Source organism: Erythrolamprus reginae, chromosome 2, assembly GCF_031021105.1.
Source record: "Erythrolamprus reginae isolate rEryReg1 chromosome 2, rEryReg1.hap1, whole genome shotgun sequence".
In the NCBI taxonomy this organism is placed as follows: Eukaryota; Metazoa; Chordata; class Lepidosauria; order Squamata; family Dipsadidae; genus Erythrolamprus; species Erythrolamprus reginae.
The window spans coordinates 17159378-17172084 of record NC_091951.1 but is presented as its reverse complement, the minus strand read 5'-3'; the positions used below and the strand labels follow the sequence as shown (position 1 = coordinate 17172084).

General features: G+C 44.3%; 1 protein-coding gene across 1 annotated transcript; it reads right to left on the bottom strand.

Annotated features, from left to right (window-relative positions):
• Window positions 1–2863: 2863 nt before the first annotated feature.
• Window positions 2864–11843, bottom strand: LOC139159778 (zinc finger protein 850-like). Its single transcript, XM_070737165.1, has 3 exons — window positions 11716–11843; window positions 5783–8128; window positions 2864–3332 (listed from the first exon to the last, which is right to left on the bottom strand). The coding sequence occupies exon 2, from the start codon at window positions 7957–7959 to the stop codon at window positions 5785–5787; it is 2175 nt and encodes a 724-aa protein (XP_070593266.1). The 5' UTR covers window positions 7960–8128; window positions 11716–11843; the 3' UTR covers window positions 2864–3332; window positions 5783–5784.
• Between the last annotated feature and the right edge of the window lie 864 nt (window positions 11844–12707).

Sequence of the window (12707 nt, the reverse complement as noted above, 5' to 3'; positions counted from 1 at the left end):
ACATTAATTTTGAAGAATTCTACTGAGATTATGATTCATAGCCAAGTAAATTACATATCCATCATTTGCACATAATTTAGTTTCAATTTTAATTAAAATTAGAATAACAGAGTTGGAAGGAACCTTGGAGATTTTCTAGTCCAATCCCCATCTTAGGTAGGAAACCCTACACCACTTCAGACAAATGGTTATCCAATATCTTCTTTAAAACTTCCAGTGTTGGAGCTTCACAACCTCTGGGGACAAGCTGTCCCACCGATTCATTGTTCTAGCTGTCAGGAAATTTCTCCTTAGTTCTAAATTGCTTCTCTTCTACAGTAATTTCTACCCATTGCTTCTTATCCTGCTTGCTGGTGCTTTGCAGAATAGCTTCTTTGTGGCAACCCTTGAGTCAGAAGGCTTTGATTTCTCTGACAGTCTGTTGTTCAATTCCAAATGTCATTTTGCCTATTTTAAATCTCTCTTAACTCTACATATGAAAATTATGAAACAGTAAATGGCTCTGCAGTTGATCTCTCAAATTCACCTTTATTCTCAGTGTTATGTGTCAAGATGTTTTGTATCCCTGCCATAAGGGATACGAAGTCTACATTACCTTTATTGTATCATTGAAAAGCATGTCATCCAAACTTCAAGTCATCGCCTACTCTCTTCAGTGGGAGACCACCAGTACTTTGGGGAGTGGGGGATGAGATTGGGGGGAGAAAGATGGGCCTGCCCTGTCATTTAGGTGCAATGAAAATACAATTTCCATGAGGTCCTTTCTCTTAGGATGCTAAAGAGGCTTTCCTGAATTTACAGTTGAACTAGAGGCTTTTCTTCTAGGTTTGATAGATGACTAGAATGAAGAAACTGTGGAACTTTTTCTATCTGACAACAGCAGATAGAAAGATGGAAGGACTCACATATATCCAGAATGGAAGAGTGGATGGGGGAGATTGTCTACTTTGATTAAAGAAAACATTGTCTATACTCTTCCACCTTCTCCAGATTTTACCTGCTTTTCCCTCCCTCCACATTGCTTTTTTTTAAGTACTTTATCTTTTGTTTTCTTGTACTTCTATATTATTTTTAAAATTTAACAAAGCTGACACCAAACTTTTATATGACTTCCATGGGTTGATCCTCTATGAAAAACTGTTCTACCATCAGGGTATATGTGTATTTTCCCATGTGGTTTTTCTAATGTCTCCCTTTTGAGCAAATCTTGATAGCACTCTATGCATCTCTATAGAACTTCTGGTGATTTCTAAGGATTGTTTTCAGATAAAGTTTTACCTCAACACCCGCATTTATATGGCCTCTTTCCTGTGTGCCCCTTCTGGTGTCTCCAAAGTTCAGCAAACTCCACAAATCTTTTCTCAATCTGAGCATTGATAGGGTCTGTCTCTAGTGTGAAGTCTCTAATGTTGAAATTAGGTGTGACTTTTCAACAAAACATCTCCATATTCTTTTGACTTCCCATTCCCAATTCATTCATTCATTCATTCATTCATTCATTCATTCATTCATTCATTCATTCATTGTGTTTGTCAAACATGAACAACGATACAAGTACAAATATAAACATAAACAATGGAAGCAAATACAGATAAATGGGAAAAGCAAGAAAGGGATGGTAGGCACACAAGTGCACTTATGTGCACCTCATTAAGGACTTCTTAGGTTAGGGTTAGATTTTGCATAGTGGCTCAGCTAGGGCAGTAGCAATTTTTTTCAAAAGGTAGGCACATAGTCATCCGGGCCAGAAGATAGGGATAGCTTTAGCGTTTGTCATACTATTTCAACATTATCTAATGTAAAATCACTATATAGTAAATCATTATGGTACAATTTGTTATAGTGCAACCAGGAAGTGGGGGACAGTGGCAGTTGCTTTCAACAAAGACTGAAGAAGAACGTATTGAAAAGATGAGCCTTAACAGCATCGTTGCTACAGTCTTATCCTTTATACCCTTTTGAGGGTGGGATAGTTTTTGAGTTTTAAAGTTTTGCATTAATAGAATTATGGAAGGCTTGAGTGGATTTCAGACTTAACAGCTCTTTCTTCTGTTTGCAATAGTGGTTGGTACATTCACCCTTTACCTGGCAACATAAGGCTTTGTAGAGGTCTTTAAAGTTAGTTATGTAGCCAGTTTTATTTTCTTATGAGAGAGATTTTTTTTTCTTGGATTGTAACTTACTTATTGCTTTGGGTAATTTGTTCTTTTTAACTTTAGAGATCATTTTTGGTACATGGAGATGTACATATTGATTCTATTGCTTTACAGTAAAATAGTGTTATAATAGTCATCTGTAGTTTTACAATCTATGAACAGAAGGTGCCAATCAAGGGATGCAAGGTTGGCAGCTATGAGATTATAGTTTATTGTTGGCTTTTTAAAAGTTATAATTTGAAGTACCATCATTATGACCCTGTCTGCAAGGATACAAATTGAGACAAAAATCTATCATGCTGTGATTGCTGTTGGAAAATGGTTCTTTAACTTGTAAGCCATAAGTTGAATTTAAGGTATTACAGAAGATGAAATCAAAGCAATTGTTGAGCCTACAACAATTGGGGGCATGATTATTATTATTATTTATTAAATTTCTCTGCCACCCTTCTCGAGGCAACTCAGGACAGTGTACAACATTAAGTATAACAATATATAAGAAATCTAAATAACTATAAAAATTATGAAAATTTACTAAAAAACATTTTAAAAGACCCCATGTACACTCTCACATATCCATCCAGTCCAATCATATCTAGTATGATGCTACAAGATGTGAGAGAAACTGCTCAACTACAAATGCCATTTTACGTTTTAAATCTTTCTTAGTTCTGTGTATGAAAATTATGATATCGTAAAAATCTCTACAGTTGATCTATCGACTTCACCTTTATTCTCTGTGTTCTGTGCATAATAATATAACATATAATAACAATAATATTGATAGCAATAGCATTTAGACTTATATACCACTTCATAGTGCTTTTACAACCCTCTCTAAACGGTTTACAGAAACAGCATATTGCCCCCACAATCCGGGTCCCCATTTTACCCACCTTGGAAGGATGGAAGGCTGAGTCAACCTTGAGCCGGTAGTGAGATCTGAAGTGCTGAATTACAGCTAGCAGTTAGCTGAAGTAGCCTACAGTGCTGCACTCTAACCACTGTGCCACCCAGGTCAGTGATGATGATGATGAGGATATATTTTCCAGCACCTAATTTCTACTTTTATTTCAACCAATTATAAAACAATCCCATATTTGAAAAGGTTCTGTATCTTCTTTCTCTCCATGGTTCAATGAGGAGCTCCGGGAGTTGAAACGCCAGAAGAGACGTCTAGAGAAGCGATGGAGGAAGAGTAGGTCTGAATCTGATCGAACACTTGTAAGAGCTTTTATTAAGACTTACAAAGTGGCGCTCAAGGGGGCAAGATGCGCGTACCATGCCGCCTTGATTGCATCAGCGGAATCCCGCCCGGCCGCTCTGTTTCGGGTGACCCGCTCCCTTCTCAACCAGGGGGGAGTTGGGGAGCCCTTGCAGAGCAGTGCCGAGGATTTTAACACGTTTTTCGCTGATAAAATCGCCCAGATCCGGGCCGACCTCGACTCCAATTGGAAAACAGAGTTGACTGACAACGAGTCAGTCGAGGTGACTGGGGCACGTACTTGTCCACCTGTCTGGGAAGAGTTTGATCTGGTGACACCTGATGAAGTGGACAAGGCCATTGGAGCTGTGAGTTCCGCCACCTGTTTACTGGATCCGTGTCCCTCCTGGCTGGTCTTGGCCAGCAGGAAGGTGACACGGAGCTGGGTCCAGGAGATTACCAACGCTTCCTTGGGGAGGGGAGTTTTTCCAACACTCTATAAAGAAGCGCTCGTGCGCCCCCTCCTCAAGAAGCCTTCCATGGACCCAGCCGTACTTAACAACTATCGTCCAGTCTCCAACCTTCCCTTTATGGGGAAGGTTGTTGAGAAGGTGGTGGCACTCCAGCTCCAACGGTCCTTGGAAGAAGCCGATTATCTAGGTCCCCAGCAGTCGGGTTTCAGGCCCGGTTACAGCACGGAAACTGCTTTGGTCGCGTTGATGGATGATCTCTGGCGGGCCCAGGACAGGGGTTTATCCTCTGTCCTGGTGCTTCTTGACCTCTCAGCGGCTTTCGATACCGTCGACCATGGTATCCTTCTGCACCGGCTGGAGGGGTTGGGGGTGGGAGGCACTGTTCTCCAGTGGTTCTCCTCCTACCTCTTCGGTCGGTCGCAGTCGGTGTTAGTGGGGGGTCAGAGGTCGACTCCGAGGTCTCTCCCTTGTGGGGTGCCTCAGGGGTCGGTCCTCTCCCCCCTGCTATTCAATATCTACATGAAACCGCTGGGTAAGATCATCCAAGGGCATGGGGTAAGGTATCATCAGTACGCTGATGATACCCAGCTTTACATCTCCACCCTATGTCCAGTCAACAAAGCAGTGGAAGTGATGTGCCGGTGTCTGGAGGCTGTTGGGGTCTGGATGGGTGTCAACAGACTCAAACTCAACCCGGATAAGACGGAGTGGCTGTGGGTTTTGCCTCCCAAGGACAATCCCATCTGTCCGTCCATTACCCTGGGGGGGGAATCATTGACCCCCTCGGAGAGGGTCCGCAACTTGGGCGTCCTCCTCGATCCACAGCTCACATTAGAGAACCATCTTTCAGCTGTGGCGAGGGGGGCGTTTGCCCAGATTCGCCTGGTGGACCAGTTGCGGCCCTATCTGGACCGGGACTCATTGCTCACAGTCACTCATGCCCTCATCACCTCGAGGTTCGACTACTGTAATGCTCTCTACATGGGGCTACCTTTGAAAAGTGTTCGGAAACTTTAGATCATGCAGAATGCAGCTGCGAGAGCAGTCATGGGCTTACCTAGGTATGCCCATGTTTCACCATCACTCCGCAGCTTGCATTGGCTGCCGATCAATTTACGGTCACAATTCAAAGTGTTGGTTATGACCTTTAAAGCCCTTCATGGCATTGGACCAGAATATCTCCAAGACCGCCTTTTGCCGCACGAATCCCAGCGACCGATTAGGTCCCACAGAGTGGGCCTTCTCCGGGTCCCGTCAACTAAACAATGTCGGTTGGCGAGCCCCAGGGGAAGAGCCTTCTCTGTGGCGGCCCCGACCCTCTGGAACCAACTCCCCCCAGAGATTAGAACTGCCCCTACTCTCCCTGCCTTCCGTAAACTCCTTAAAACCCACCTTTGTCGTCAGGCATGGGGGAACTGAAACACCTCCCCCGGGCATGTACAATTTATGTATGGCAGAGGTCTCCAAACGCGCCCACTTTAAGACTTGGGGACTTCAACTCCCAGAATTCCTCAGCCAGCTTTGCTGCCTGGGGAATTCTGGGAGTTGAAGTCCACAAGTCTTAAAATGGACGAGTTTGGAGACCACTGATGTATGGTATATTTGAGTGTGTGTTTGTTAGCAAAATGGGGTTTTAAAATGTTTTAAAGTATATTTGGATTTGTTGCAAATTGTTGTGTTATGCTGTGAGCCGCCCCGAGTCTGCGGAGAGGGGCGACATACAAATCTAAATAATTAATAAATAAATAAATAAATAAATTTAATGTCAGTCTATCCATTGCTGCACAACCCCTCTTCCCCTGGTATGAACACTTATATGACTTCTAAGGGTTGAACAACCATGAAAAACTGTTCTACCATCAGGGCCTATTAGGGCTTTTCCATTTTCCTCACATCACATTTTTTTTGATGTCTCGCTTTTGAGCAAAACATTACCACACTCTACGCACCTCTATGGTTTCACTCGTGTATGGATCGTTTGATGTTTCTTAAGGTGTTGTTTTTGGGAAAAACTTTTCCCACACTCCACACAGAGGTATGGCTTCTCCCCGGTGTGGATTCTTTGATGAACCCGAAGCAGTGTTGCTGTGAGAAAACCTTTTTCACACTGTTCACATATATAGGGCCTCTCTCCTGTGTGCCCCTTCTGATGTCTCCGAAGTTCCGTAGACTCCACAAATGTTTTCTCACATTCTGGGCATTGATAGGGTCTGTCTCCAGTGTGAAGTTTCCGATGTCGAATTAGATTTTCCTTGTAGCCAAAACATCTCCCACATTCTGGGCACTGATAGGGTCTTTCTCCAGTGTGAAGTCTCTGATGTTGATAAAGTAGGTACTTTCTGGAAAAACACTTCCCACATTCTGGGCACTTTTCATTTTGATGCACACGCTTAAAAGGCTTCTCTCCTTTGTGAAGCCTCTCATGTTTTCTAAGATAATATTTGCATCTAAAAACTTTCTCACACTCTGGACATTTATATTGCTTCTCTAAGTGGATTTTCTGATGCCTCAAAAGTGTACTTTTCCGGGTAAAAGATTTCTCACACACTGAGCATTTGTGGTGTTTCTCACCTGTGTGGGTTCGGCAGTGATTTCTAAGGGATGATGAATGAGCAAATGCTTTCCCACAATCTAAACATTTGAACTTTCTTTCTCCTCTGTGAACATTCTCATGAGTTCTGAGGCTTTGTCGTGTACGGAAAAATGTTCCACACTCAATGCACTTATAGGGCTTTACCCCTGTATGGATACTCTGATGTTGAAAAAGTGTTTCCTTAAAAGAAAAACATTTATCACAATCGTTACATTTATATAGTTTTTCACCCCTGTGCGTCCTTTGGTGCTTCTGAAGTTTAGAAGGCTGCATAAATCTTTTGTCACATTCTGGGCATTGATAGGGTTTGTCTCCAGTGTGAATTTTCTGATGTCGAATTAGGTGAGACTTTGCACCAAAATACTTCCAACATTCAAGGCATTGATAGGGTCTGTCTCCTGTGTGAAATTTCTGATGTTGAATTAGTTGATACTTTTCACCAAAAGATCTCCCACATTCTGGGCATTGATAGGGTCTGTCTCCAGTGTGAATTCTCTGATGTCGAATTAGGTGTGACCTTCTGCTAAAATATTTCTCACATTCTGGGCATTGATAAGATTTCCCCCCAGCATGAATTCCCTGATCTCGAATTAGGTGTGACTTAGATTTATATAGTTTTTCTCCCATGTGCTTTCTTTGGTGTCTCCAAAGTTCAGAAGAATCCACAAATTTTTTCTCACATTTTGGGCACTGATAGGGTCTTTCCCCAGTGTGAATTTTCTGATGTCTATTTAGGTCTGACTTTCTGCCAAAACATCTCCCACATTCTGGGCACTCATGGGGTCTTTCCCCACTGTGGATTTTCTGATGTTTCAACAGGCAAGATTTGCTGGGAAAAGATTTCCCACATTCTGGGCATGTTTTGCTTTCCTTTGTGTGTATTTTATTATGTTGGCAAAGAGATGAGCTCCAAAGGAAATATTTTCCACAGTCTAAACATTTATAAGGACCCTGCCCTGTATGAATTTTCTCATGCTTTCTAAATAATTTTTTATAATGGAAAGATTTCCCACACTCCAGACATTGATAAGGTTTCCCCCTGGTGTGGATTTGCTGATGTTTAAGCCGCTCTGAGTTTTGGGGAAAGCACAACCCACATTGCACACACTTGCAAGCCTTCTCTTCAGTCAGTCTGTTTTGTGGCATAGGAAGACGCCGTCTCTCAGGAAATCTTCTCCAGCGCGTCCAGGATTCCAGAGATCTCTTTTTCTGGTGGATGCGCTGATGGGCTCCAAGGTCTGAGCCTTTAGCAAAACGCTCCCCGCACTCTCCGCATTTGTAAGGCTTAAGTCCAGGGTGGCTCCGGAGATGTTTGGCAAAGCTCCACACTCCAGCAAAGGAGATCCCACAAAGAAAACACAGGTGGGATCCATTCCCTGTGTGCAGATTCTGGTGGATGAAAAGGAGGGACTGGTGAGCAAAGGACTTCCCGCACTGGGAGCATTTCGAGAGTCTCCCTTGATTCCTCTGAGGGCCAAAGTGTTCCCCCCTCTGCATAGTTTCCAGGGGCTGCACACTTCCAGGACTTTCCATCTGAGGAAATTCTTACAAGCAGAACTTTGGCCAAAAGGTTGGAAAATGGACAGGAGGATGGGCTCCAGCACAACTCCAAAAGCTCAGAAGACTAAACCTCTGGTTACCGTGACTGACCCAGATTGCATCCCGGAAGCAGAATTTTCTTCAAGGGTTTTCCTGGTGACACCTGCAGGATGAAAAAAAAAGAAGTGAAAGAGAGAGGAAGATTTATTTTCTTTAGCTCTCTATATAGCCCAAAGAAAAGCTGGTGTCGAGCTCAAATTTGAGATATGTGTAGCCATTTTATTTAGATCTTTATTATACTCAGTTATTCCTTTTCTTTCTCTTTACTATATAAGGGGCGTTTTCAGGTTCGCCACATTCTCAAGGTGGGGAAAAGGTGCAAATAGATAGTATTGTTTTGGAGAGCTGACTTTCCCTTGAGATCAGAGGTTTATTTATTTATTTTATTTTATTTATTCGATTTTTATGCCGCCCTTCTGCTTAGACTCAGGGCGGCTTACAACACGTTAGCAACAGCACTTTTTAACACAGCCAGCCTATTGCCCCCACAATCCGGGTCCTCATTTTACCCACCTCGGAAGGATGGAAGGCTGAGTCAACCTTGAGCCGGTGATGAGATTTGAACCGCTGACCTGCACATCTACAGTCAGCTTCAGCGGCCTGCAGTACAGCACTCTACCTGCTGCGCCACCCCGGTTGCTCCTGGTGAGAATGGAAGGCGGGGTTTGAAGACATCAGGAAATGTGGATTGAGTGTTTATTTAAGTATGTGGATTTTGCGGGATGTTTCTAACTTAAATATTATGAGGTGTCATTACGGTCTGTGTCAAATCTGGAATTACAACAGACTTTTCCAATTTGCTGTCTACCTAAATAAAAGATTTGTTTTGGAAGAGGAACTTTGCCTATTCCTTTTTTGAATGAGTTTCATCACTTGGAAACCTGACTTTATTCCAGATCTCCCAATAATATTCAGGGTCCTGAGCCCTGGCTGTTTTCCCAGAGCATTCCCACTGGGCAACAGCAAAAACTCAGGGAAGATGGCAGAAAATGATTTGGGCGGCAGAAAAAAATAGGTGCTTCTCTCTGCCACCCTCAGCCTTTTCCCAATGGGAATGAAGTTGGACCCAAAGCTAACTTTCGCTGTGCTTCACAATAAGCAGCAGGGGAGAGAAAACAGGTCACTGGTGAACACATGTGGAGTGGCTTCATGTGCTCCCTGAGTCAGCAGCTGCTTCTCTCTGCCACTGGTTTTGCTGGGAGAGCAAGAGCATCTTTCACAGCACATACAAAATTAGCTTTGGGTCCAACTTCTGCAGAGTCTGCAGACAGGGGCGGCAAACCAATATAATAATAATAATAATAATAATAATAATAATAATAATAATAATAATAAAAAACGTGCTGCGGGTGGCAGTGAGAAGCACACAGTAACTGTGTCTCTCTGCCACTCATGGTGTTTCCGGATTGCAGAGGAGTGGGACTTACAGGGAGGAGTCAAAGTGGCAACTCCTGGTTGCTAAAATAAATTTCACTGTGCACTTTCCAGGGCTTGAGGGCCACCATCCTGGAGCACCACTGCCACCACGCTGGACCTCTCTTTCTGCCACTGCTGCCACTAACACTTGCACTTGTCTTTGGAATGAATCAGTAGGGAGAAAAGGTAAGAGCAGAAAGAAAGAGACAAAGAAAGAAAAGAAAAAAGAAATAGAAAGGGAGGGAGGGGAAAGTGAAGTCGTTGCAAGGATGGATAGAATGAGATAAATGAAGGAAGGAAGGAGGGGGAGAGAGAGAAAAAAGGAGAGGAAGGTCCACAAACCCTGGCACTAGAAGTGGCTTCAGAAGACACTTTGAAACAGTATAGCAATCTTGGGCTGGAAGAATCACAGAATAACATAGTTAGAAGGGACCTTGGAGACAATCTAGTCCAACCCCTTGCTCCAGCAGGAAACCTTATATCGTCTGGATTATATTGGTGCCTCTAACAGAGAAAAAAATTGCCAGAAAGGAGTTTACTTCAACAAAGCTCCCAAGAGGAAGGCAGAGATAGTCCTAGACTTATGACAATTGAGCCCAACATTTTGGTTGCTAAGCGAGAACCCTGTTAAGTTTTGTTGTTGTTTCAACACATTTTACTCAATCCATGACATCTCCTGGCTCTAACAGTCTTGGGCAGGCTAGGGAAGAACATCTGAAGCTGTGTGCAATGTCCTGATGTACAGAAGTTATAGTTAAATGTGTGGCAGAAAGTGGGCTCTGGGTATGGTTTTCCATATGCAGTGTGAGCTTGAATGTGAATAGTTTTAGAAGAGAGGTTTGTCTGTGCGCGCGCGCATACACATACAGTATATATAGTAGATAATGTATTTTTTGTGTGCCTATATACACTTTATACTATGTAATATGTATGTACACATATGGCATACATACATAGGATTAAATATTGCATTTTGGATGTTCAGCAGCAGTAAATAAATAGAGAAATTGTATGTCTTTGAGGCCTTTGAGTAGAGGCCAGGCAAGGCGCCCCTTGATGAGTGATGTCAAATTGGCCATATGCACCCAACCACATGACCACCTGGCTACCCCCACCCAGCCATGCCCAAAGAACTGATAGTAAAAAAATTTGAATCCCACCAGACTCCTGCAGCCAATAAAGTATACATTACATAACTCCCAAGGCATTCATTAGCCAAGACTTAAGGAACAGGGACAGCTAGAGACCAATAAAACATTGATTGTAGAATTATTACTAAAATGTTTATTAGATATTTCTTACTATCCTGCTTTGTCCCACCTTCTCCTTTAGTGAAAATGTATAGAGCTTTCTTAATCCTTAGTTCTTGACTGTTTGCATTTTAGCTAGAAACAGTGCAGTCCACTGCATTCGCTGGCTGGGGAATTCTGGGAGTTGAAGTGCAAATATCTTCAAGTTGAAAAGGTTGGGAAACACTGGCTAGGAGACTTTTTCCTTGGGGTACCCCACTAAAAAACAATCAAAACCTGCACCTGGTGCCTGGTGTTTCCATTGGCCTTGGCACCAGGACAGACTCGAATTGGGGGCAGCAAGAGGGTCATGTGACTGGGTAGGACTGAGTGTCTGCAAATTGGCCATGCCTACCCAGGTTTTGTGGCTCCTGGTGTTATCTTTTTTTTTTCTATGAGAAACGGGTCCAAATGGCTCTTTGAGTGTTTAAGGTTGCAGACCCCCTGGTATAAGGTCTCCTGCTTGATTGGGAGGCTGGACTAGAAGACCTCCAAGGTCCCTTCCCGCCCTATTCTGATGGATAAAACCCACCAACGAGGGACTGCCACATCACACCCTCCTCCAGAACAAAACTGGGAAAATAATGACTTTCTTTTCAGCTTCTACCCAGCTTTCTAGAAACAAAGTAAACAATTAAAATACTAAAATCAAAGCGAAGGACATTCCTTCTTCTCCATTTAGATGCAGCCGAAAGAAAGTGGATCTGTTCTCCTTTGGGTGAAAATGAACTCAATTCAAGCAATTTAAACCCCCCCCCCCCCTTGAACAAAATTCCCCGCGTCCACCCCCAGTTGTAGTGAGGCGGGTGTTTCTTTCATTCGAACAATACCCCCCCCCCCTCCTTAAACCCTTAAGAGAAAAGCCCCCTTTCCCTCCGTGGGGAGAGGTTTCTCCCTCCCCCCCCCCCCCTTTGCCCAGAGGCTCCCCATCCAGCCCCGTATCTACCCGGAACCCTCCTGGCACCGAGGGGACACTCGTGGCTACCTTCCTCCTGGCGGGGAGAAGCCCTCCTGGCAGCCCGAGGGACAGCAGGAGCCCCGCCTGCCCGGAGCTGGAACGAGCAGCAGCCTTGCCGGATAGCAAGAATTCGGACAGCCGCCCAAAATGCCGCAACTATGGGAGCGGTATAAAAAAAAACACCCCGGAAATTCAGCTCCAATCAATTGGGGGGGGAGGTGGGGGGAGGAAGAACGAGAGAAGCTTCCTAGACTTCCTTTAGAGGTGTTTTCCGGATACTTCCGGTCCCGGTTTCCTTCTTGAGAGGGGGACAAAACGCTCTGGGCTTTCCCTCCTCTACTGTTCCCGGAGAGGGTGCAGTTTTGAGGCCCGATACGGGCCGCTCTCCCCTCGGAGGGCGCTAGGCGAGACGCCTCTTTCCCGGCCGGCCGGAATTTGGAGAAGCCGGAGCTTTTGCTCTTTTCCTCCCGCCCCCCGCCCGACTGGGGATCCTGCCACCCTGCTCCTCCCGAGGTTTGGGGGGACTTGGACGCAGGACCGGCAACAATTTCCCCATTTTGCACTTCGAGGCTTCCGGAGCCAGCATCCCATAAGCTCTGCTTTTATCTTGGTTTGCTGACTGTGGGTAACTGGTCGGCTTGTATAACTTTCCAAACCACGAATGAGCAAACCTTCAGAATAACACAGTTGGAAGAAACGTCTGAGGTCATCTAGCCCAGGGAGAGGCAAAGTAGGCAATTCCCAGAATTCCTGAGCTAGCATGATTGGCTCAGGAATTCTGGGAGTTGAAGTCCACAACTCAGAAGAGCCAACTTTACCTACCCCTGATCCAGCCCAACCCCCTGCTCAAGCAAGTGATCCTATTCCATTCTAGACAAGAACCCTCCACTAATGATGCACTCAAAATTTTTGGAGGGAAGCTGTTGCAGTGATTTATTGTTAGGAAATTCTCTTTAGTTCTAGACTGGATAAGCTCCCTAGATTATTTTCCAATCATTGCTGCTGCTGCTGCCTTCAGG

Coding starts and splice junctions, on each gene's coding strand:
- LOC139159778 (XM_070737165.1), bottom strand. CDS start 7,959: ATGGAAAGTCCTGGAAGTGTGCAGCCCCTGGAAACTATGCAGAGGGGG.